This window comes from Lissotriton vulgaris, chromosome 10 (genome assembly GCF_964263255.1).
Source record: "Lissotriton vulgaris chromosome 10, aLisVul1.2, whole genome shotgun sequence".
Taxonomy (NCBI): domain Eukaryota; kingdom Metazoa; phylum Chordata; class Amphibia; order Caudata; family Salamandridae; genus Lissotriton; species Lissotriton vulgaris.
The window spans coordinates 467,232,513-467,258,404 of NC_141698.1; the positions used below are offsets into that span (position 1 = coordinate 467,232,513).

Sequence of the window (25,892 nt, forward strand, 5' to 3'; positions counted from 1 at the left end):
AAAGCACTTTCTCTTTAGCGACATTTCCTACAGCCCCAGAAGATACCACAACCGTTCCTATAGTATTCACCAACATGGCAGCCTTTCTGTACATAAAGCCCTATTGCCCATCTGTTCTTGCAGCAATCATCACTCCTTTCCATGGCAGCTGCACCAAAAAACACAGCCTTCATTTTTATCCATCCTAAGAAAACATAACCCTTCGTCCGGTTTGAGTGCCCCATATGACAGGCATTCCTGTCTACCTAAATACATAATCCTTACTTAACCGTGCATCAGATACCACCCCACACACCGAGCAGCCTTTATCAAACTACCATTCATGAGGTAATCCTTGCTAATTCAAATTGTTCTTGAAAGTCAACAGCTTACTACGTTTTTCCCACATTTGCTTCTACAAGCATGTTTCAAGAAGCTGTCCCCCATCTAACAATGACATGAGGATCAACTACATCACTTGAAAGTAAAACTTTGACCATTTTAGCCTATGCATTATGTAACTAGTGGCTGCACTGATGAACTCGCTAGTTGCCTTGTCACTTCAAACTACTTAGTCTTTGTTTTTTCTGGTCCATCAGGATACTGGAGGAGGAGAAGGAAAAAGACCCAACAGATAGAATGTGCTCTGAAAATGAGGACGATGATGATAAAGGTGTCAAGAGAGTTATTAGCCCACGCAAAAAGTTCCAGTGGAACGAGGAAATAAGGTATGTGCAGGGAATGGGGCAAAGAAGAATGTTTCTCATTGGTGTGGTTTTGAAAAGTGTAAGTGGTGAGCATGGAATTCGGAAAATGTGATGTCGGCAATGACATACATTCCTTTCACCACTCTATTTAGACGTGCTGTGTTTTCTTATTTAACCCTTCCTTTTTAATCAAAAGGGAAGAGACCAGAAGACCTTATTAATTAAAACAAGCATTGGCAAAGTCACATGGTCATGCTTTTGCTACTTGCTGCTGACTATTGGCATTGCCAATGTATTGTTTCTCTTGTTCCCAGATGCATACAAAGCAGCCATCTTGTGCCTGAGTTTACGAAAAGCATAGGAAACTCCATTCCAAGTTTGCCACAGTAATAATGAGGGGAAGGAGATTATAAACACACCTATAGCTCTAATGTGCTTCCTAGTTAGTAGCTATGTGTTATATAAAGATAAGATATTTCAGGAGTGTCTGCCAAAGATGACTCAATCACTCAATCAGCAGGGAAGTTTAAAGCGCGCTACTCACCCCAGAGGGTCTCAAGGCGCTGGGGGTGGTAGGCGTGGGGGGGGGGGGGGTAGCAGCTCTGGTCAGTCAAAGAGCCAGGTCATGAGGGACTTCCTGAAGATGTGCAGGGTGGGGGCGCGTCTGATGTTGATCGGCAGCTCGTTCCAGGTCTTGGCCACAATTTAGGAGAAGGTTCTTACCCCATTCTTGCTCTGCGGATGCTCAAGGGTTCGGCGAGGTCGGCATATCGGAGGTTCCTCTTGGGTACGTGGAAAAAGATTTTATCGTTGAGATATAGGGGTTTGGTGTTGTGGAGGCATTTGTAGGCGTGGGTGAGTATCTTGACAGTTACTCTTTTCTCAACGGGGAGCCGGTGGAGTTTACGCAGGTGTCAAGGGATGCAGAGGACAAGTCTGGCTACGGTGTTCCGTATGGTCTGGAGTTTGCAGAGAAGAGATTTGTTGATCCCGGCATAGAGGACATATCCGTAGTCCAGTCCACCAGGTGTTGACCCATGCAGAAGGGGAGGATACTAAGACAAGGACCTCTGTCTTCTACAAGTTAACCTGCAGGCAGCTGCTGGTTTTCCAGGATACAACATCCTTCATTCATTCCTGGAAGATGAGTCTGGGAGTCTGGTGGTGATTGGGTCCTTGGTGAGGGAGAGGATGAGCTGGGTGTCGTTGGCATAGGGTACCATGTTGAGTCTGTGCTGTCGACGATGGAGGTGAGGGGGGCAATGTAGATGTTGAAGAGCGTGGGGCTGAGCGACGATCTTTGGGTACTCCACAGTTGATTTCTGTGGTTTCTGAGAGGAAGGGTGGAAGTCTGATTGTTTGGGTTCTGCCGGTGAGGAAGGAGCGGAGCCAGTGAGGGCGGTCCCCTGTATGCCGGCTTCGCGGAGTCTAGCAGTGGGAGATGGTGTCGAAGGCTGCAGATAAGTCGAGTCGGATCAGGGCTGAGGTGTGTCCTTGGTCAACGAGGGTGCGAGTAGAGCGGTCTCAGTGCTGTGGTTGCTGTGGAATCCGAATTGGAAGGCGTCTAGGATGGAGTTTTAGTTGATGAATTTCGTTAGTTGGATGTTGACGGTCTTGTCTGTGACTATTGCCACAAAGGGGGAGGGAGATGGGTCGGTAGTTCTTGATTTCTGTGGGATCTGCTGAGGGCTTTAAACTTCTGCACGTTTCCTTTCATCTGGAAAGATGCCGATTTCGAAGGTGGCGTTGATTGTGCGTCGTAAATTCAGGAGTGATGTCGGTGGCGGCTCTGTGGAAAATGTGCGGGGGCAGGGGTCCGTGGGGGTTCCCGAGTGGATGCATTTCATGGTGGATGCAGTGTCTTCGGTAGTGATTGGGTTCTAGGAGGAGATGGTGGCCTTGCTGGCTTTGCTGGAGGGGGCATTGGTTTCAGAGTCAGATGTCTAGTCGTTGAAGTTGTCATAGATGCCTTTGACTTTCTGATGGAAGTAGGAGCCGAGCTTGTTGCAGATGTCCTGGGATGGGGTGATGTCCGTGGTTTCGTTGGGGGGTTTGGTGAAATCCTGGATGATGCCGAAGAGTTCCTTGGAGTGGCTGGAGTTGGCTAGGATGTTGTTCTGGATAAGGTCCTTTTCGTGGATCTGATGCATTGGTGGGATTCTGTAATGGCATTCTTGTAGGTGTTGCAGTCCTCCGAGGATTTGCTGTTTCTCCTGTTCTTCTCGAGACGTCTGCAGGTGCGTCTGGTTTCTTGGAGGTCAGCGGTATACCAGGTGTCCTTCCTTGGGTGTTGTTTGTCAGGGTTATGTAGGGGTGTGAGCTGGTCTGCTCAGTTGGAGATCCATCTGTGGAGTTCTTTGGCTGTGAGGTTAGCGTCAGTCAAGGTGGCGGGGGCATTGCGGTTGAGGGTGGTGTTGAGCTGCTCCTCAGTGATTTTGATCCAGTTTCTTCATGGAGCGCGGGATGCGGGTTTGGACGCCGTGGGTTTGCCTACGTGGAAGTGTACGCAATGATGGTCCGTCCATGGGGGTTGAGTGGTGTGGCTGAAATGGGTGTTGTTACCTCTTCCGAAGATGGGGTTGAGGGTGAGTCCTACCTTGTGGGTGGGTGTGGTGACGAGTTGGTTCAGTCCAAGGTTGTCCAGTAGGGTGGTGGAGTTGGGGGTCGCTGATGATGTCGAAGTGGAAGTTGAGGTCTCCGATGAGTATGTAGTCCGTGGAGGTGATGACATGGGGCGCAATGAAGTCGGCGATGGTGAACGCAGTTCGCGGTCCAAGAGGTCTGTAGATGAGGATGCCTCTTAGGGTTATTCTGGGGCTGGTCTGGATCTGGAAGTGGAAGTGTTCGGGGCTGTCGCTCGAGCTGGAGGTCGTAAGTCGGAGGGAGCCCTTGTGTACAATGGCTAGTCCTCCTCCTGGGTGTTGGGGTGGTCCTTCATCTGGACCTTGTATATGTCGGGGATGGCGGTGGCGATGTCGGGGTGGAGGTGGAGATGGTCCAAGTTTCTGTGAAGAGGACAATGTCTGGTGAGAGGGTGTCGGAGAGGTTCCAGATCTCTATGGCGAAGGCACCTCAGGGATTTGTTGGTGTTGGCATCCGACGTGGGGGTGGTGGCCATGGGGGTGCTGATGGCAGTGAAGGTCTGGCGCAGTGATGGCATGAGAACTGGCAGTGGCTGGCGTTTGCCGTGGGCAGCTGGCATTTGTTGTTCCTTCCGGAGTTGAGTGCGAGGAGGATAGCTCTGTCATAGCGGTTGGTGGCCGGAGATCCAGGGTCCCTGGCGCTGGTCGCGGTCTGGTCGTGGACAGGCGTAGACTCATTTAATATGGAAGGGGGAGGGAAGTGCAGCTGGAAGGTGGCAACGGGAAAATCGGCAGGGGTGAGAGGCCGCTGGGACTGCAGTGGCAGGGGACACTTCTGACCTGGGCATGTCTTGGGGCACAGAAGCTGCAGTGCAGGGCAGAAGCAAGGAGATCTCTTGAGAAGTTACCACGGAGCACGGGGGTCTACTTAAAGCCGCATGCAACCTTGCGCTGAATGCCTTTGTTTTAAGAACAACCCATGCAGCTAATGGCAACCTCTTAAAAAATACCAAAAGCCAGTGACCATAGGGAACTGTTCAGCAGATAAGCAAGCATTGATCCTACCATGTGTAAGCCATGGATCCTGCCAATATGTAAGCTGATGCAACCTGGCAATCCTGCAAGAACCAAGCACAGAACCATGCCATTGATGTCCACTAGTGCACTGCTGAATCATGGGCACCAAAATGGACAGAGCAACTGGGGACCACCATTTCCAATCACTTGAGTAAGATCAGCAAGGACCAACCCACCAAGCAGTGCGCTGACAACTTGAAGCAGGGAGCCACTCACAGAAATGACAAGTGTGATCAGTAGCCATTGTGAAGGTACCTTGTCTACCAGCCTTGAAAGGACGAGTCAGCCTTGCCAGGAGTTGAAGACATGCTGATGCTTTACATACCACGGTGATACGGTTTGAACATACTGAGCTTTCCTGCCCATGTCAGAAGAAGGGCCTGCATTACACAAAGGCTTCTGAAGTATTTGTACATGGAATGCTATGATCCGGAGTCAAACACACAATAGAAACACCAGAAAGACTTTTGAGTATGAAAGTCAGTAACCTCCAGACGAGCAGACTTAGGAGACCTGACTCAGTAGGGGAAACAAGCTTGCAAGTCTGAAAGTGCAACCAACAGGGTGAAAGTGCTCACCAGGATAAAGAGCAGCAAGGGTACCTCTTTTGGGCAACCTTGGAAGGCAAGACACCCAAGGGTATTTGCACGCTCTACAAATCGCTTACATAAATAAATAAATAAGAACAGTTACCCATTACCCAGGAAAAACAGCTCAAAAATGGTTTGGGATACCCAGAAACCAGTAGGCTACTAACGACCCTCTGAGGATGATGTGGAAGCCAAAGAAGCACCAGACATGGACACTGCCACTGCTGGCAAATCTCTTCCAGGTGTTAACATCTTTAAAGAAAAAATGTTTTTCCAATGCTGTGTTTTATAAGACAGTCTTAATTGTTTTAGCGACTGTCTTCCTAGCAATATGTAACTACTTTCAGACCTCTTTATTAGGCTGCCTTTACAGTTTCTGCTCACACTTTACAGGGCTTCACAATGGACATACCACCAGGCCAATTCAAAGCATGAAGTTGGTCATTCGAGGCTTCTCAGTTCACCCCTGGATGTTGGAAGGCTATTATAGGACTCGAAGGAAAAACGATCATTATTGGCCTTGTCAGGATTGGACAGCTGTATCTTCAATCCGCCGTCATCTCAGAGCACTGCGGGGAGTGTGTGGGCTGAGGGTATAGAGCAAGGCTGGGCAGGCTTGACATAGAAAGCTACTTGGCTCCTTCATACTCTGCTGTCTATGGGCACTGTGGGGAGGGATTGGGGCATAATGGACTTTGAAGGGATATACGCCAGCAGAGGGCTATGGTTGCCCACTATGGTCACTGAGAGTACTTGGGGGAGGGAATAGGTCTTAAAGAACCATTCAAAGGCTTTCAGGCTAGTGGAGCGAATCTTCTCCTTCCTCTGTACCCTACTGTATTGGCATACTGCAGGGGGAAATGAATGGACACTTCACGAATCCGGTCCTGGAGCACTATTAGAGGCAGTTGACTCAAAGGACAGTACAGGGATGGTGCCTTGGTGGCATAGCATTACTGCTGCTGCCTTCTCCATTCTCCTTTAAATCAGAGAGCACTAAATGTTCCCCTACTGTCTCAATGTCTAGACACACTAGCATGAAACCCAACAGTAATACATCCCATTCACGCATGTTTGCGGTGTAGTTTTACTTAAAAATAAATGAAAAAATGTGCCATGCTGCAACTCCATGCATTACAATCAGGACCATGTCAACTCTCTTCTGTAGGAGGACGGAGGTAGAATGGTTAGATAAAGTAATTTCTCTTGTAACTTCCATGGCTCCTGGGCCTGTTCATGTAGCCCCACAGCCTTATACTTCTGACATCTGGGTACAGTGCTCCTAGACACCAACATTTTAAAAAACTGAAAAAGTGGCATAAAATGTTGTTTTATCACGGCTGAAACAGTATCTCTAAAGATTCTGCAACATAGCTGCAGTACACAAGAAAAATGTGCCCAGGCGTCACCAGGTCGGGGCCCTTCTTTTCTGTGGATGGTATACCCCACGTCAGAGCGAGAATGCATTGAAATTAGTAATAATCAATTTCACATAACTACCTGAAATGGTGCAATTGTGGTTTCAGGGGCTCCACGGCCTTATTTACTCTTGTGTCCTTGTTTTTCCTATTTTCCATCTGAAAATGAGAGATGTGCAACTTTATCTCACTCTTTTTCAGGGCCATCTGTTCAAGCCACAGTCAAAGGGAATTCTAATTCCAAACGAAAGTGTACAAGCAGCAGCATCAGGATTCAAATCTTCTGAAAGGTTAATAGTTTCAGCCACTTTCCAAATATACTTTGCATACAAACAGCCTTAGGAAATGGCTCTTCATTGCATGGCTTATGAACACGCTTTGATGACTTGCTGAGTCAAGGAATGTGAGCAGCCTAAGAAAAGATGCTTACCATAAATCCCCTATAGTTAAAAGCTGTCTTCTTAGTTTTATATTAGTATCATACTCTACTAAAGGGAAACGTTGTTATAGTCCTCACAGAAAATACAGAACCTGTTTTCATGTTGAATAAACAGGGTAAAAAAAATATCTTACTCTTTGTGTCAACTCACTGTTCTGCTGTGGGACAAGTCTTCCCCCTGGCTGTCCATCTGGCGAGGAAACACCAAATGTTAGTGAAAACGCAGATCAGATTGTACAATGTTCCTCATGAGGCAGTTGAACACTGTGTAAATGGACAGATTAGACCCATTTAGGTCAAGGTACAATTACCAATTTGTTCAGTTTGCCTCTTGCTTGGGAACACTAGAGGCTTCTTGGAGAAATTCTGCATCTAGATTGGTCAGGATCATGTTTTATGCTTTTCTACAGATTTCACTGATTCACTGTTTTTTCCCATGAAGTCGATAGTTCCTACAGCATAATGATTATACTCATAGACTAATTTTTCCCAAAACAGGTTTGTATTTCAAACCTAATTGAGCTCTTCAGTCACGCTTACTTAGAACTGGTGAGAGTGTGAGCTCTCTTGGTTTAGCTGGGGTGTCTAAGAACTATTATCTTTCAGAAATTAGTTCACTTCTTGATCACATTCAGTGGTTTTAACCCATGCAGCAGGGTGGCAGATGCTACTATGCCAGGTGGATAGTCTGGTGCCTACCCGCCGCTACCACAAAACGGTACAGATTCCGCCTGGATTTTATTGATGGATGCAGGGCCGGTCCTAGAACTCTGGGGCCCCGGATGAAAGTCAAGATGTGAGGCCCCTCTAATTTGCCTGTAACATCACAAGAAGTGACATCACAGAAAGTGACATCTCAGGACTATTCATCTTATTTGGCATCACTGAAGAGACCTAATGTGAATGTCAGTAATATGGAGAAAAAGATAAATATACAAATTAAATAATTCCATATATTTTAAAACTGTAATAAATGGATTACATTTGTCACCATGGATGGGAAAGCTAGGTGCAGGTCTCACAGAGATGCATATTTTTTACTCCATGTTAACTGATTGTTTCCAGATGAGTGCATGATAAACATTTCAGTCCTGTTTCATAAAGGGGAGAGATCCTGTTGAGGTAATGAGGGGCGGGATCATTAAAAATGTAAAATTAAACAAGAGAAAACCCCTCACCCCATGGATACAATCGCAAATTTTAAAAGGCTCTGTTATCTTCCCGTGCCAATATTGTTCCACCTTAGGATGATTAATACTTAGTAATTTGTTTTAACGTAAATCCTCTCACCAGTATTCCACACGCACATGCTAAGACTCGTAGGACAATCTTTTTTGTGTGTGGGCTCTTTACTCGCCAGAATAATGTTAAGTGCAAAAACACAACACATATAATACAAAAATACAAGACAGCATTGCAAACAAATAAAGATTGTACATAAATAAAAAAAAGACTTAGAACAACGGAGACCACTACTAAATCATACATTGACTTGAAGGTATGCTGCAGGGTTTTCAAATCAACGTTTTTGATTTGGTGTTAGAACTGTAGGAAGTGGACGTGGCCAGCTTTAGCACTGGTGGAGTCTTGTGCGACAATGTCTGTTGGTGTCCCCCAATGACCACCTCTGCCACGGAATTCCCTCACTACCACTCTTTAACAGTGCCCCTCAAGTCTCCATAACTACACTCTCTCAGACGTATTTAATTAGATTCACAGCGCCGGTCATACCAGTATAGGGTGTCAGAGCACTTTATGTCACACGCATTACACAGAAACAATCAATCATACGTGTGTAAATCACTGTATAGGAAATGTTACGTAAGACAAAGGACTACAATGTGTAGGAGTCACATGACAATCATACTAGTAGGCAGTATAGTTTAATAGTGATTGGTCTGGAGCAACACAAACTCTGAATTTAGAACGTACTACCATGGTTGGGGGTTCTCTTTAATAACCATAATTGATTTCTATCTAAAAGAACCCTTTTTGCAAAATTAGGATAATCAAAGACTAGTGAAAAAACATAAATCTCTAATTTATACCTTGAAGTTTCCATGCAGCTCTAAGATGACAGTTAATAACTCACTGTTCTATGTTAGGATGTTGACTTATAAACTGCAAATAACAAAAGGATCTCACTGACAAAATCAGTAACCCACTGACCTATTTACATTATGTGCACTTTGTGATCTGCATGGTACATATCCTTTGCAGCAGGCACATTAACCCTCTGCGCTATCTTTTCACGGGTCAAAACTTACACCTGACAAACTCCATCTCTTTCTAGGAAGAACATCAACCACACACAGGTTCATGGCATTTTTATTGTTGCCGAAAATTGCTGGAGGCCAGGAAGGAGGCAACAAGTGCTTTTAAAAACAGAATGTACTTGCAATAATGACGCCCCCCACCCAAAGTCAGCGCTCGGTGCGATCTCACCGGTCACACCACCCTAGAGCCTCCCTGTTCAAGGATTGTGTGCACTCAGTGACAGTCACTGTCGCTCTAGGGTGTGCTGCTTCATAGGCCTGCCCCCAAGACTGGTGGTGAACTTCAGTATGGATTGTGGTGGACAGGTCTACAAGGTTATCCCACACTTGCCACTTCTAGGATCCACCTACTGATGCTTAGACACCACAGCTTCTAAAGTTTTGCGGGGCCTTCTAAGGTCTAGCATGGTTTGGTGCTCCATCAGAAGAGTAGTCAGGTGGGCTGATCCTGGTTCCGCAGTCCCAAATTCGTCAGCTCTGACAATGGTGCCACATCTTACTGAGAAAAACTTGTACTGTCTTCAAGTACAACTCAATTGTGCCCCGCTATAAACACCTTGATGCAACTCACTTCAAATTACGCACTAAACAAGAGTAATATGCTGCCTAAAAAAAAAGTTACAACATCCTGCAAAAAGCAAACACTCAAGGGAATGCAAGATTATGTAAGGCACACAAAAACCAAATTTTTAGTGAAAAGGCGTCTTTCTTCCGCAGCCAACTAGTTATGGCTAAAAATAGACTGAGAGAACTCTTCAACATTGTCAAAAGCCAAACAAACTGCACTCCCTCTCACGAAATCAAAGCCACCAAAGAGCTATGTTAAGAAATTGCCACCTTCTTCACTAATAAAGTAAAATATTGATCAATCCCTCATCCAAACCTCAAATCTTCCTTCCCTCTTAACCTGCCCCCCTTTAATCACCCTTGGCCAATCAGAAAGTGTTCCTATCAAGGTCAATCGGTCTGACTCCAGCTAAAAAACAATGCGCATTGGTCCGACTTTGAGCTAATGTTGGAAAAAGAGGTCTTCAGTATAATTTCAAACCTAAAACCTTCTTCCCACACTATGGACCCCCTCACACCCACAATTATAAAAGAACTCAACCACACCATTTACCCTTTCTGGACAAAAATCATCAATGCCTCTCTCATCTTAGGCTGTGTCCTAGACTCCCTTCAACTAGGACAAATCACACTCATTCTCAAGAAACCAGGGGCCGACCCTAATGATCTTAACAACCTCAGACCTATCTCCAACCTCCCGTTCCTTGCAAAAACATTGGAGAAATGTGTTCTCCATCAACTCAACAAAGACATTGATGAGTTCAACCTCCTCAACACCTTTCAATCAGGATTCAGGAAAGGCTATAGCACTGAAACAGCTATGTTCAACATCTCTGACGATACAATGCTTTAGATGAAGGTGATGCTTGCCTACTCATCCTTATTGACCTATCTGCGACATTCGACACAGTAAATCATCCAACTCTTCTGGAGACCTTGAGGAAGCGCTCCGGCATTAATGGCACAGTACTAAAATGGTTCACCTCCTTCCTTCAACACCGCTCGCAACAAATTAAAATCAACTCCTGTCTCTCGAAGCCAACAAAAGTCACACTTGGGGTCCGCAAGGCTCGATCCTCCCCACGTCCCGCTTCAGTCTCTTCATGAAGCCCCTCACAGTCATCTTGAAAAAAGCTGGAGTGAATTCCCACCACTTTTATACTGATGACACCCAAATCTATTACAAAATCAAATCACCCAGCGACATCCGACACCTCAATGTGACTCTAACCGAGATCCAAACTTGGTTCAACGCTAACCACTTAAAGCTCAACCCAGATAAAAAGGAACTAATCCTATTCTCTCCAAAAAGTAACCACTGCCCAATCCAAGAGTGGATCAAGAATTTGGTTGCCCTAAACTGCCCCCTCAATCTATCCGACTCAGTTAAGTCTCTAGGCAATACCCTTGACAAGAACTTATCAATGGAGCCCTATATCAAAAACGCTGCAAAAGGTGCGCTTTTCTCACTAAAACACCTCAAGAAATTGAAACATTTTCTTCCCCATGATGACCTCAAGACAGTAGTTCAATTCCTAGTTCTCTCTAAAATCGACTACGGGGAACGCCATCCTAACAGGGACTCCAAAAGCTCACCTAGCCCCACTAAGGGCAGTGTTGAACATGGCCACACACCTCATATCTGGAATAAAAAGATTTGAACACATCACTTTAGCTCTCAACTCCCTCAACTGGCTTCCATGGAAGGGGGGTGTAGTTACAAGCTGGCCTGCATCACACAACAATACCCTTCACTCTCTGGCCCCCAACTACCTAAACAACAAACTGGTAAGAGCATGAAAATCCAGAACTCTGACACGTTCCAACTCACTCCTTCGTATCCCTCCGAAACTGAAAAAGAAAACCACTCAGTACTGATCCTTTTCTGGCAACGCTGCCAGGATGTGAAACGCTCTCCCTAGAGTCCTCAGATGCAACCCCTCCTTCTCCTGTTTCAAAAGGGACCTGAAACTCCATCTCCTTAATAAATACTTTTCCTGACCAACGTCAACAAACCTAGACATCTGAAAGAAACAGGTTAGTATTAGATTCCTTACCTTAGAATATCCCCAGGCGTCAGACTAGATCCGGAAGTGTTTGCGTAGCAATACCCCTGCGCGTCGTTAGGCGTCGTCTCTGGCTCCGCGTCCGTCGTCTGTGCCGGAATGACGTCGTCAGAGTACTTAGACGCCGCCCATGCGCGCTGACGTCAGTTCTTAGACACAGCTTTTCCGCGCCAGATATGCAGAGCCATGCTAGAACCAACACTGGTGCCATGAAACTAGGGCTCTGAAAGGGGATGACCTTTTCCGCGCCAGCTAGCGCAGATCTGGAGAAGCTCTACCCCTTAGTCACTTTTTGACTAAAACTTTTTTGATCATTTTTGATCCTCTTTCGACTCTTCAGGTGCCGGTAGGGTTGCCCGGGTTCAAACCCTGCTCAAAGTGTAGTCGACTGATGTCGAATACCGACCCCCATCGCCGGTGTCTGCAGTGTCTAGGCCTCGACCACGACGACCGATCCTGCTCCGACTGTCGAGCCCTGACGTCTAAGGCTAGGCGGGAGCAGTCCCGCAAGCGGCTCGAGCTCCAGCAGTCGGCCCCGCGCCATTCAAGGTCCCGGTCCCACGGGAGGTCGAGGGACCTGTCGCGGGGTCGGAGCCCTCGCAGCTCCGGAAGTCGCATTGGTCTTCTGGTTCCTCCTCAGGTAAGAGGCATGAGAGGTGGGAGCGTCGTCATCGCTCCTCCGACCGCCCCCGATGCTCGCCCGACGCGGCCGGGGTTTTGGGTGGCACCACCCATGCGGCTCAGCCGAAGTCGCAATCACCGCATCCTGCCTCATACCTATGGGTCCCTGCGCACGATGCGACGCGAGAGGAGATCGAGCAGTACCTCATGGGCATGAGGTCGCTCTCTTCTCCGCTGGGCCCCACGGCACCTTCGGGCCCAGTGGGCCCGGCTCCGGGGCCAAGCGGGTCGGGTGCTCCAGCACCGACGCCGTCGGCGACTTCGGTCCTGGCGCGCAGGCCCCGACCGGATCCGGATCGACGCCGGTCGACCTCACGGGTGCCGTCCCCGAGGGTGTCACCACCGCCGCCGACTTCGGTCGACGCCGGCCCCAGTCCTTCTGTCGCTCCTGTTCAGCCGTCGACACGGCCCCGTTGGGAGCCGTATGAGACGGCGGTAGGTACATTCCACTTTAATGAACGGGCCCCGATTGTTGATCCTGGCTACCAGGAATTGGGTGACGACGAGGTCTGAGGACCCTCTGACACGGGAGTGTCAGGACCAAGCGGACTGGACAGTGGAGCTTGGGGAAGCCAGTGGCCTGGATCTCTCTCCAGACACTGGTTTTGTCTCCCCTCCTACCGTGGCTACGGAGGAGGGGGCAGCGTACAGTGTAGTGTTGATGCTGGCGGCTAAGGCCTTGAACCTTACGCTCCCCTCAGCGGCCGTGAGGACTAATCTCCTCACCGAGGTCCTCAAACCGCAGGCAAGCTCAGTCGAGCCGCTGCTGCCGTTCAATGAGGCCTTATGTGACGTTCTGCTGGGCACTTGGTCCAAGCCCGCCTCAGGACAGCCTGTGGACAGGAACGTGGCCAGACGCTACCGACCGGCTCCGGGTGACCCTTGCTTCCTGTCGACCCACCCCACCCCGAGAGCCTGGTTATCCAGGCCTCCAACTCCCAGACCGCATTCCCGTCGGCTCCTCCCGACAGGGATCCAAGAGGTTTGAGCAGTTCGGTAAGAAGGTGTTCTCGTCCCTGAGTTTGGGACTGCGGTCAGTCAATACCGCATGCCTCTTGGGCCGCTACACCCACACCCTGTGGGACACGGTTGCGGACGTGCTGCCACAATGCCCTGAGGAGGTCAGGGCTAAACTCGCCCAAGCCCTAGTGGAGGGTCGAGATGTGGCACGGTACTCTATCCGGTGCGGACTGGATACCACCGATACACTGGGCAGAGCGATGGCTAGGACAGTGGCGGTTCGACGCCACGCCTGGTTGGGGTGCGCCAATTTTTTGGCTGATGTCCAGGCTACTCTTCTGGACCTGCCGTTCGATGGCAGTCGCCTGTTTGGCGACCAGGTAGACCACGCGCTTGAGCGCTTTAAGGACTCCAGGGCTACGGCCAAGTCCTTGGGCCTCTCAGCCCCGCGCCAGCAGTCGGGTGCCTTTCGCTCCTTTCGTGGCCAAGGAAGGTGCACCCCACACGTGCCGCCAGCCACACGCCACCTCAACAGAATCTTCAGCGCGGTGGCGGCCGTGGAAACCGCCGGGGAGGCGGTCAGAGACAACGGCGAGGCCAGTCCGCACCCGCTCCATCTGCCTCAAAACCTTCCTAGTCCGAGTTTTCAGGCCCATGTAACGCCCGTGGGGGGCAGGGTTCGCCATCACCTCTCCCACTGGCGCACCGTCACACGGACAGGTGGGTGCTGCAAATCGTCCGGAGGGGCTACTCCCTCCCCTTCGAGACGACCCCTACAGCTATGCCACCGCAGTACCACCGCATGTCAGGGGACCACTTGCGACATCTACAGGAGGAAGTTACGGCCCTCTTGGCCAAGAAGGCCATCGAGCGTGTTCCTGGGCCAGAAGTAGGGTGCGGTTGTTACTCCCACTACTTTCTGGTTCCCAAGAAGGCCAAAGAGGGCCTACGCCCTATCTTGAACCTACGGAACGTCAACGGCTTCCTCCGGAAGGAGAAGTTCAAGATGTTGACTTTGGCTCAGGTCTTGGCTGCCCTAGACCCACAAGACTGGATGGTGGCGTTGGACTTGCAGGACGCTTACTTTCACATCCCCGTCCTGCCGGCCCACCAGCGTTACCTGCGGTTCACGGTAGGCCACGAGCACTTTCAGTTCACCGTGTCCCCTTTGACCTTACCAGCACCCCACGGGTGTTCACGAAAGTGATGGCGGTGGTCGCAGCTCATCAGCGCAGTTTAGGGGTTTCAGTCTTCCCCTACCTCGACGACTGGTTATGAAGGCGGGCTCGCCCCAGACAGTCGTCAGCCACCTCCAGATGACGGCGGATCTCCTGCACCTGCTGGGGTTCTCCATCAACGTGCCGAAATCACACCTGTGTCCCTCCCAAAAGCTCCTCTTCATCAGGGCTGTTCTCGACTCGGCGCCGTTTCGGGTCTATCCGCCTGAGCAGCGAGTCCGGCATATTCAGGCTCTGATTCCGATCTTTCAGCCTTTATCCCGGGTTTCGGTCAGGTTGACGCTGCAGCTTCTGGGGCTGATGGCTTCCTGCATCCTTCTGGTGCATCACGCCCAGTGGCGGATGCGGGCTCTGCAGTGGGACCTGAAGTTTCAGTGGGCCCAGCATCAGGGCAACCTGTCCGACCATGTCCTGATCTCGGAGGGCACTGCGAGTCAACTGCAGTGGTGGCTCACAGACCGCGATTGAGTCAACGGCAGATCCCTCTCCCTTCCCCAACCGGAGGACGTGGTTGTGACGGACGCGTCCCTCCAGGCCTGGGGAGGCCACTTGGGAGAGGCGGAGATCAGAGGCCTCTGGTCTCCGGCAGAGTCCCGGCTCCATATCAACCTTCTGGAGCTGTGGGCGATTCGTCTGGCACTGAAGGCATTCCTCCCCTCTGTCCGAGGGAGTGCAGTGCAGGTGTTCACGGACAACACCACCGCCATGTGGTACTGCAACAAACAAGGCGGTGTGGGTTCCTGGACCCTCTGTCAGGAGGCTCTGTCCCTCTGGCAGTGGCTGGAACATCAGGGCATGACCCTGGTGGTTCACCACCTGGCAGGTTCTCTGAACGCTAGGGCAGACGAACTCAGCCGACGGTGCTCGATGGGTCACTAATGGCGTCTGAACTCGGACGTGGTGCAAGGCATCTTTCTGCAATGGGGAGAGCCTTGGTTAGATCTATTCGCCACCGAAGAGAACGTGCAATGTCTTCAGTTCTGCGCGTTGGAGTTTCCAAGGCGGCACTCGCTCGGCGACGCATTTCGTCGCGAGTGGAGTTGCGATCTGTTATACGCCTTTCCGCCTATACCACTTCTGCCCAGAGTGCTGAAGAAAATCAAGCGCGGCCGGGCCCAAGTCATCCTTGTGGCTCCGGACTGGGCTCGAAGGTACTGGTATCCTGAGCTACTCAATATGTCAGTCGGTCCCCCGATCCATGTGCCTCTTCAGGAGGACCTTCTGTCGCAGCAGCAGGGGACGGTCCTCCACCCGAACCTGTCCAGTCTCCACCTCCATGCTTGGAGATTGAGCTTCGACAGAAGAGGCCATTTGACTTGCCTCCTGAAGTCTGTAATGTTATTCTGGCAGCCAGGCGTCCCTCCACAAAGTCGGTATACGCCTGCCGGTGGAACAGATTTGTGGCATGGTGCACAGCAAAGGCTGTGGATCCTCTTTCTGCCCCTCTTTCTGAGGTTCTTCTCTTCCTTCTTTCTCTTGCCCAGCAGGGCTCTGCTCTGGGCACTCTCAAGGGCTACCTTTCTGCCATTTTGGCCTTTCTAAGGCTGCCTGATCAACCTTCTTTGTTCAAGTCCCCTATTGTCACTCGTTTTCTGAAGGGCATCACACACATGTTTCCACCTCTTTCCTTTATGATGCCTCAGTGGGACTTGAACCTGGTTCTTACTTTCCTGATGTGCCCTCCCTTTGAGCCACTTCATTCTTGTCCTCTCCGTCTTCTCACCTTGAAGACAGCTTTCCTGGTTGTCATCATCTCTGCCAGGAGAGTGAGTGAGCTCCAGGCTCTATCTTGCAAACCTCCTTTCCTGTCTGTGCATCCAAACAAGGTGGTGTTGCGTACAAGACCATCTTTCCTGCCTGAGGTAGTCTCTGCTTTCCACATCTGGCAGTCCACCACCTTGCCTTCCTTCTTTCCGCCTCCATATCCCTCAAATGATGAAGAGCGGCTCCATCGTCTGGACCCAAAACGTGCGCTTTCATTCTATATGGATCGCACACGCCAGTTCCGGGTGAATGACCAACTCTTTGTTGGTTACGTGGGTGCGAAGAAGGGACGGACGGTGCATAAGCGGACCATCTCTCGGTGGGTCGTCTTATGCATCAAGGCGTGCTACTCCTTGGCTAGAAAGGAGCCTCGAGTTGGACTGAGGGCCCATTCCACTCGGGCCACGGCGGCTACTACTGCCCTGGGTCGGGGAGTCCCCCTGCAGGACATTTGCCAGGCAGCTACGTGGGCCTCGCTGCACACCTTTGTGAGGCACTACTGCCTGGACAGTCAAGTCCGGAGGGATGGCTTCTTTGGCCGTTCCGTCCTCCAGGACTTTCTGGTGTAAGTATTGGTTCGCAGACCCACCACCGGGGTTGGTATTGATGGGGTATCTATTCTAAGGTAAGGAATCTAATACTAACCTGTTTCTTTCAGATGAACAAGTTACTTACCTTCGGTAACGATATGTCTGTAAGAAACAGTAGTTAGTATTAGATTCCTTACCGCCCCACCCATCCTCCCCGTTCTGCGAACTGATACCTAGGGTTAAGGTCATCCCCTTTCAGGGCCCTAGTTTCATGGCACCAGTGTTAGTTCTAGCATGGCTCTGCATATCTGGCGCGGAAAAGCTGTGTCTAAGAACTGACGTCAGCGCGCATGGGCGGCGTCTAAGTACTCCGACGACATCATTCCGGCGCAGACGACGCCGACGACGGACGCGGAGCCAGAGACGACGCCTAACGACGCGCAGGGGTATTGCTACCCAAAAATTTCTGGATCCAGTCTGACGCCTGGGGATATTCTAAGGTAAGGAATCTAATACTAACTACTGTTTCTTACAGATATATTGTTACCGAAGGTAAGTAACTTGTTCTTCAATGTCCGAGTTGACTCCTCTCTCTGTTTACCTATTTTTCATGTTGTATTTTTTATCTCTGTTTTGCCTCCTTTCCGCCTTCCTACTATGTAATGGCTACAATGCCTGAGAAAGGGGCCCCCATACCTGGATCTTGCAGCTTTCTCCAGTGCTTCGAGGCCCAGGGATGGGGGCCCCTCCCCTGTAACGAGGCCTTTAGCAAAACACTGCCCTACCACTGGCAGTTCTACATACATTTGAAATGCACATTCACATAGAAAAAATCTTTGTTATGGGTGTTGCAATGGTTAATAAAAGCCAGTTGATCTGATTGCTCCTTCTACCCTTCACCCTCGTCTCTTTACCTGTGTCCGGCTGGTCCTGGAAACAAAGGGGCCTTCTGTCACCTAGCAACAAAATGCAGAAAGGGGGCCTAGAATGGCCGGTACTTATCAGAGGCGCTACCCCGCCCCTTACTGTGCCAGACCCATTCGGTTCGTTCCTTCCTCCCCCCTTGCACATCCAGGAATGCCGCCACGCCCTGACCAGCAAGGTCAAGACATGTCTCATTTGTAATGCGATTGTGTGAGGCAGGGGGACGCTGCCCATGCCTAGCTCCGGCCCTGGATGAATGCATCAAGGCCGGCAGTCTGCCTACATGTTTTTTTATTAAGTCATTCCTGCGGTGCAGGCAATTTCCGGGGAGTTTTGAAGGTGATAGAGCAAGAGCTAAGAATTCCAGAATGACTTCAAGTATATCTTACTTCACTGGCCATTTCAATACATTTTGAATATAAACTCATCAATCTATGATCCAAAGTATTGTCAGCCACACTCTTAAGGTCTGACAGTAGTGTTTAGAATTCAGTTGCTACACATGGCATACAATATACGATTAAGGCCCTTCAAACTTCATATTATTACAGATATTGACGATCGGCTTAGAGTTTCATTGTTACATTATCATGATCTTTTTCTGATCTTAACCTGGTAGATCTCCCTTGGCCCTCACACAAGCCCAGGTACAAACTTAATAAGCGGAAAAAACTATGGCCCTAACATCTCTCTCAACCTACCTGGAGAGAATGTATCTTAGGCACACTACAAAGCCTTCCAGATACCATCAGGGATTTGAGTTATTGTTGTGAGTTAGTGGCACACTTTCCCCACAAGTGCGCCCCACACCAGAAAGACACACTGTTATTTGTAAGGCTTTATTAGAAGCCGATTTTAGTGCAAAGTAAATATACCAACAATGTTGCAGATGCAAGGATAATAGTAGCAAACATAAATGCACAAGAATTATGAAGACAGGTCACAAGTACAGTGTGAAGACCCTACACATCGAACCCTAGCTGACAAACACATTAGCATCAAAAGTCTGCTATTCTATGAGGGTTCAATGTTCAGATGTTATAATCGCATGCCTGAACTTCATTGATAATCTCCATTCCGCAGCTTGTCGCTAAGCAATGCTAAATGGTGTCTCTGTGGCCACGTTTGTTATTGAATGATGACCTTGGTGCAATTAGACGGAGGACACCACTGCTCGCTCCAGAACCTGAAATTCACGCCTCTCAATGGGAAAGGAGTGAATGATAATTTTATGCCATTAATAACATTATTTTGGGGAAAATTACCTTTTGTAATTCGTGATGTAAGGTGAGAGGAAAAGCATGTACATAAATTTACATATTCATGTTAATAGAAGGAGCTCCTAATACACATGTAAGGGAAAACATTTTGCTGACACTTTACTCCGAGCCCATGGAAAAGCTCCTTGGTGCAGATTCAGAGCAGCTTTGTATACCAAACCTGGAGTTACAGTGCACTATATATGCTTATGGCCTCCCCCACCTTCTTATACCGATGCTGGGCTTTATCTTTAGTCTTCAAAATGCCAGTGCTTTGATGTGTTTCCCTAGGGGGATAGTCCCTATCTTTTGGACTGTCCCTTTTAGGATGTTCCTTCATTCACAGCAATTGTTCATAAAGCTGAGAAGGCCCTATAAGTTGCCTTTCCTGTCTGCTCAGCCGAAGTGTAACCTCCTCATGGAAATTACAGCCTCCCTCTCAGCTCCTGAACCACTTCTACCCGTCAAGAAGGCTTTGCTTGTGCCAGTCCTTGCTGCCTGGGAGAAATCCTTTTCAGGCCTGGCATTCCATATGTAGTGCAGACCCAAAGTCCTTGTCTGCTCAAACGCCTTTGTCTTCACCTCTTCCCTTCAAAATTCCAAATATATTGATTTCATGGAGCGAAGATTATTAGCATGAGGTCTTTCTCCATGCACTGCCAGTGCAACATGTCTTTGTGTGCCATGTGTTTATGTCTCTTGGCAAATGGTCGAACTGGCTACCATTAGTCTCCGAAACATGTGAAAGTTTTGTTGTTTTAACTTGTCAGGAACGGTCTTGACGTTTCCAGACAAACTCATAAATGCGGACTGGAGTTGGCTGACATTATGGCACTTTTTGTGGCAACAGAAATAATCTTACGCAGACATTCATAGATGGGCTTGACAGGAGTTCTCAGATAGGCCCAGCCTTTATAGACGGGGTTTGCTATTTAATAAAGAGAAGCGCTTCGGAGAGAAAGTAGACTCCTCCTTGGATCCGTTTAAGAATAGTCAAGCCTTAGCATGCTTCCTGGGTCTGGCCTTCTACAAAAGTATTTCCCTTCAATGCTGCCACTTTGTGTTTTTTTAAGAGCCCACCTTTCCCAGCAGAGACAACTCTCTCAGACGCTATAGACCACAAAGTAATTTTTCCACTCATTTTATGAAAAAAGGGTCTGAAAGAAACACGTTCGTTATATATTCCTTACCTTAGAATTACTCCCAGGCATCCGACTGGATCTGGAAAGTTTTTTCGTCAGCAGTACCTCTGCGTGTCGGAAGGTGGAGTCGGTCGGCTCCGCGTCCGTCGTTGGCATTGTGGTCGCCGGGATGACGTCACAGTAGCTACCTAGACACTGCCCTCACACGTTAGTTCTTTCTTTTTCCGCGCCAGCCAGCACAGATCCGGAGAGAGTGGTACCTCCAGTCACTTTTTGTCTGAACTTTTTGAGCGACTTTTGTCAACGTCTTTTTAGAGTCTACGACTGCTGGTGCACGAAGAATTATCGGATTCATGGCATGCGGTTCCTGTACCCGACTGATGTCGATTAAGGATCCGCACCCCGTGTGCCTCTTTTGCTAGGAGCGCAAGTCGTGCTCCGACTGCTGGTTAATGTTAAATGATATTTATACAACGCAGCGGTTACCCGGGGGTGTCCTGGAGCTAGTTACATCTCCTTTAGGCAAGGAAATATTATTTGGCAAAAAGCCAGGTTTTTACACTTTTCCTAAAGACCAACAGATCTGAGACATCTTTTAATTGGAACAGCAAAGCATTCCAGGCTTTAGCTGCACAGTAAGCAAAACTTCTGCCTCCCCACCGCACTTTTTTTATGTGGGGTACTGAGACCCACCTACCCTCCAGTGACCAGAGTTGTTTCCTTGGTATGTACCAGTGGAGCTGCTGTCTTAAGTATTCTGGCTCCATACCGTCCAGAGCTTTAAAAACCAGGCAAAGGGTTTTAAAGTGCACTCTGTTCCTAACCGGTAGCCAGCGTAATTTTTTTATTTCCTTGGCTACTTAGTCGAATCGAGATGTGCCAGTAAGCAGTCTGGCCGCTGCATTTTGTAGCATCTGAAGTTTGTTCATCAGCCTTTGTTGAACATTTAGATACAGGCTATTACAGTAGTCTAACTTTGACATTACAAGGGTCGCGACCACCGTATGTTGGCTACTTGAGGGCAAGAATGGCAATATTTTCCTCAGTGTTTTGATTACATAAAAAGTTTTTGATACCACTGAGTTTACCTAATGATTGAAAGTGAGCCCATCATCCACAATCATTCCCAAATGTTTTACTTTTTTTTACATGTGACGGGAGAGGGCCCATAGAATCAGGCCACCAGTTGGGTATCCAGAAATTGACATCATTGCCGATAGTATGATCTCAGTTTTTCCAATGTTGAGCTTCAGGCAATTCCACGCCATCTAATACCCCACTGCCATCCTACATTCTTGGAAACGTATGTCCCCTCCTGTCCTCACCGGGTAATAGAGACACCACAATTTGGTTGTCGTCCGCATAAGAGGTGAGGCCGAATCCAAAAGCTCTGATGACACAGGCTAACGAGGAGACATACACATTAAAAGTGTGGGACTGAGAGAGGACCACTGTGGAACCCCACAGAGCAGTACAAAAGATTTTGACTGATAGTCGCCCAGGGCCATGATTTGTCTCTTGTTAGTTAAAAAAGCTCTTAAAAGGTCCACAGCTTTCCCCTGGATTCCACATGCCCTTAAACGGTCCATCAGGATGTCATGGTGGACCATATCAAAGGCGGCAGACAGGGCCAGTAAAAGCAGAGCTGCCCTGCCGCCCGATCTACTACTTCCCTAATCTCATCTGTGGCCTTGATGAGAGTGCACTCAGTATTATGGCCTTCTCTGAAGCCGTATTGAGAGGGATCCAATGCTTGTGTCTCCTTTAGAAAGGTACTAAGTTGTTTATTCATAACTTTTTCTATTAATTTTGCTAGGAGCGGGAGCCTGGAGATAGCACGAAAATTATTTGGGTCCTTGGGGTCCAAACTTAGTTTTTTTTAGGAAGGGAAAGATAGAGGCTAACTTCCAGCATTTCGGGAACTGTCCTGTTACAAACATGCTATTAAAAATGGAAGTTAGCCTCGAAGCAATTGGAACCGGGGCTAATTCGGCCCCTGCCACCGGACAAGAATCATAAGGGGACCCTGAGTTAGCTGCCTTGAGAAACCCTTGAATATCTTCAGGAAGCACTGGAGAGAAGTTCTCGAAGAGGGAAATGGGAGCCCTGCTTGACCTGGATTCCTCCCTAGCCACAGTTAATCCACCAGTGCTTGGTCCATTAAGGTTAGGAAAATAGACTCCACTTTTGTCAAGAAAAACATGGCGATATCTTTGCACAGATTCTGACTTGATTGAACTTTGACCAGGCTGGGAGAGGCCAGGCTGAAGACAGTTCTAAACAACTCTTTTGCCAAGTTCTTGGCTAAATCAATGTGAGTTCCAAAATACTGTTGTTTAGCCAAGAAAATGGTGTGTTTATAGTTCTGCAGGCTAAGCTTGTATGACTTTTTATCAGTTTCCTCATAGCCTTTCCTCCACTTCCGTTCAAACCGTTTGCATTTAAACTTCTGAGTTCTCAGTTCCTCTGTAAACCAAGGGATCGAGGATTGTGATCTTTTAAGGGCATAGGGTTTTAGCTGGGGCTATTACCTCACAGGCTTGTTCCAGCCATTCTGTGTATACCACTGGCGCCTCCTCCACCTCCTCTGGTAATTGCCCTGTTTTGGTGGTGAGCTGGTTCTGCAAAACTGTCTCATTAATTTTATTCCAAGCGCTAGCACTTATAGGACCTTTAGGATATTGCCCAGGTGCCCGCTGCGCCATCAACATTAAATCAAATTGGACGGCAACATGATCCGACCACACGAGTGGTAAAAGCCTTACAAATTTGAGACACGGATCATTCATAAAAATACCATCTAAGGTATGTCCTGCCACGTGAGTCCATGGCACTGAAGGCTTTGCGGGAGCAGTCCAGGAAGCTGCTTGAGCGCTGGCAATCGGCTCCGCATCGTTCGAGGTCCCGGTGGCGATGGAGGTCCAGGGACCGGCCGCGGAGCCATCAACACTCGCCAAGTCATCAAAGTCTTCCCGCTCGGGGTCGGGTAAGTCAAAGCACAAAAAGAAGTCGAAGAAGCATCGTCTCTCTTCGACTTCTCCCCATCGGTCGGCTGACCCGACGAGGGATGCGGGCGGTGCCCCTCCCGCTGCTCCGCGCGTGAAGCCTGAAGAGTTGACTCTGGGCTTCCCTTCCTTCCCGGGACCTGAAGCAACTCCTGCCCAGCTTTGTAAATTTTACGAGACGATGCATGCCATCTTCGGGCAGTCTGAACCCGCTGGTGCGCCTTTGGGCACCAGCGGACTCAGTTGGGGGACCTAGGACTTCTCTGCCGTCGGCTCCGGCGCCCCAAGGCCCAAGTGGATCCAGGCCTGGATCCCGAACTTCACCGGTTGACCTAATTACACCTTCAGGGGCGCCGCTTCCTCTGGCACCGCAGCCTCAATCGATGCCAGTTGTGTCGCCGGCCGGCGTTGACCCCAGCCTCCATCCTGATGTGGACCCGGAGCCAGACTGATGTCACCCGACCCCGGATCCGGCGCTGAGAGGGGCTTTTGTGCCCCTGTTCAGCCTGGGGTCCCTTTTCAGCCAGATTGGCAACCTGAGGATGAGGAGGAGGCCTGGGAGGGCTCAGGTGACCCTTTAACTGATCAGCTAGGATCTGAACAGGACTGGAGAGAGTAACTGGGGTATTCCTGTGGTCTTGACACCTCCCTTGACCTTGGCATGTTGTCTCCTCCTACCGGGGCTACGGAGGAGGGAGCGTCATATGCAGTGGTGTCGCATAGGGCGGCCGAGGCTGTCAACCTCGAGCTTCCTACGGTGGCGGTCAGGACTAACCACCTGCAAGAGGTGCTTCAGCTGGCTGCGAGCTCTTCGCAGCGCCTCCTGCCATGTAATGAAGCCCTTACCGATGTCCTTTTGGGCACATGTTCCAGGCCCAATACGGGGGCTCCCATGGACAGGATGATTGCCCGACGGAGCCGCCTGGCTCTGGGCGACCCCACTTTCCTCTCCCACACCCCACCCCGGAGAACTTGGTCGTCCAAGCCTCCAATTCCAAGAGCGCATTCCCTACCGCTCCACCGGAAAGGGAACCACTGAAGCTGGACCATCTTGGGAAGAATATTTTCTCTTCCGACAGCTTGGGACTGCGGTCAGTAAACACTGCATGTCTATTGGGCCGTTATTCCCACTCTGTGTGGGATACGGTTGCACAGATGCTGCCTCAGTGTCCGGAGGAGGCCCGGACAGTGCTCTCCCAGGCTATCGCTGGTGGGAGAGATGCAGCAAAGTTTATCATCCGTTGTGGGCTGGATACCGCCGACTCTCTAGGCGGGACGATTTCCACATCTGCAGCCCATCGTCGCTACGCCTGGATGAGATCAACTGATTTTTCGGGTGATGTTCAGAACACATGGACATGCCCTTTGATTGCTGTTGCCTTTTTGGTGACAATGCGGACAACGCTTTAGAGCGTTTCAAGGACTCACGGGCTACGGCCAAGTCCTTGGGCCTCTCCAGCCACCCAGCGCATTCTACTTTTCGCCCCTTTCGTGGCTACGGAAGGGGTGCCCACTACGTCCAGCCCAGAGCCACAGGCCGTAGCAAGTTCCCCAACATTCGCGCGGCTGGGGACGTGGGAACCACCGCCGTGGTTCAGGGGGCCAGCGGGCGGACCAGTCCACCAAACCCCTCTCTGCAGCAGCCTCCAAACCCTCCTAGTCCGACCTTTCAGGCCCATCAAACGCCAGTGGGTGGCAGGATTCGCCATCACCTCCCCCACTGGTGCACCATCACGTCGGACAGGTAGGTTTTGCAAATAGTCCGAAGGGGCTACTCCCTCCCCTTCGAGGCTACCACTCCAGCCATGCCACCTTAATACCACCGCATGTCGGAGGATCACCTGGCACTTATCCAACAGGAAGTTTTGTCTCTCTTGGCCAAGGGAGCCATCAAGTGCGTTCTTGCCCAGAAGTAGGTTGTGGTTGTTATTGCCACAACTTTCGGGTACCCAAGAAGGACAAGGGCCTGTGTCCTATCTTGGATCTCAGGAACGTCAACAGCTTCCTCCGGAAGGAGAAGTTCAAGATGTTGACGCTCGCTTAGGTCTTGTCTGCCCTCAACCCTGGAGACTGGATGGTAGCGTTGGACTTGCAGGACGCTTATTTTCATATCCCCGTCCTGCAGGCCCACCGGCGTTACCTACAGTTCACTGTACGCCACAACCACTTTCAGTTTACCGTGCTCCCCTTTGGTCTTATCAGCACCCATCGGGTGTTCACGAAAGTGATGGCGGTGGTCGCAGCTCATCTGCGCAGATCAGGGGTTCCAGTCTTCCCTATCTCTGCTATTGGCTGTTGAAGCCAGGCTCACCCCAGGCAGTTGTCTCCCACCGCCAGACTGCAGCCGAACTCCTGCATTCGCTGGGGTTCTCCATCAACATGCCGAAGTCACACTTGATTCCCTCTCAGAAGCTCCTCTTGATCGCAACGGTCCTGGACACGATGCGGTTTCAGGTTTATCCTCCCAAACAGCGAATCCGGGATATTCGGGCTATGATTCCTATCTTTAAGCCTCATCCCGGGTTTCGGTCCGGATGACCCTGAGGCTGCTGAACCTCATGGCATTCTGCATCCTGCTGGTCGATCATGCCAAGTGGCATATGCTGGCTCTGCAGTGGGACCTGAAGTTCCAGTGAACGAAGCAGCAGGGGAATCTGTCCAATTGCATCCAGATCTCGGAGGGCACTG

General features: G+C 49.7%; 1 protein-coding gene across 1 annotated transcript in view; it reads left to right on the forward strand.

Moving 5' to 3' along the window:
• The window catches only part of UBN1 (ubinuclein 1), a 753,548-nt gene that overhangs the window by 636,707 nt on the left and 90,949 nt on the right, over positions 1-25,892 (forward strand). The window contains exon 11 of the mRNA XM_086941332.1: positions 579-707. Coding sequence (XP_086797458.1) covers positions 579-707 — 129 coding nt within the window. The remainder of the gene's footprint in view (positions 1-578; positions 708-25,892) is intronic.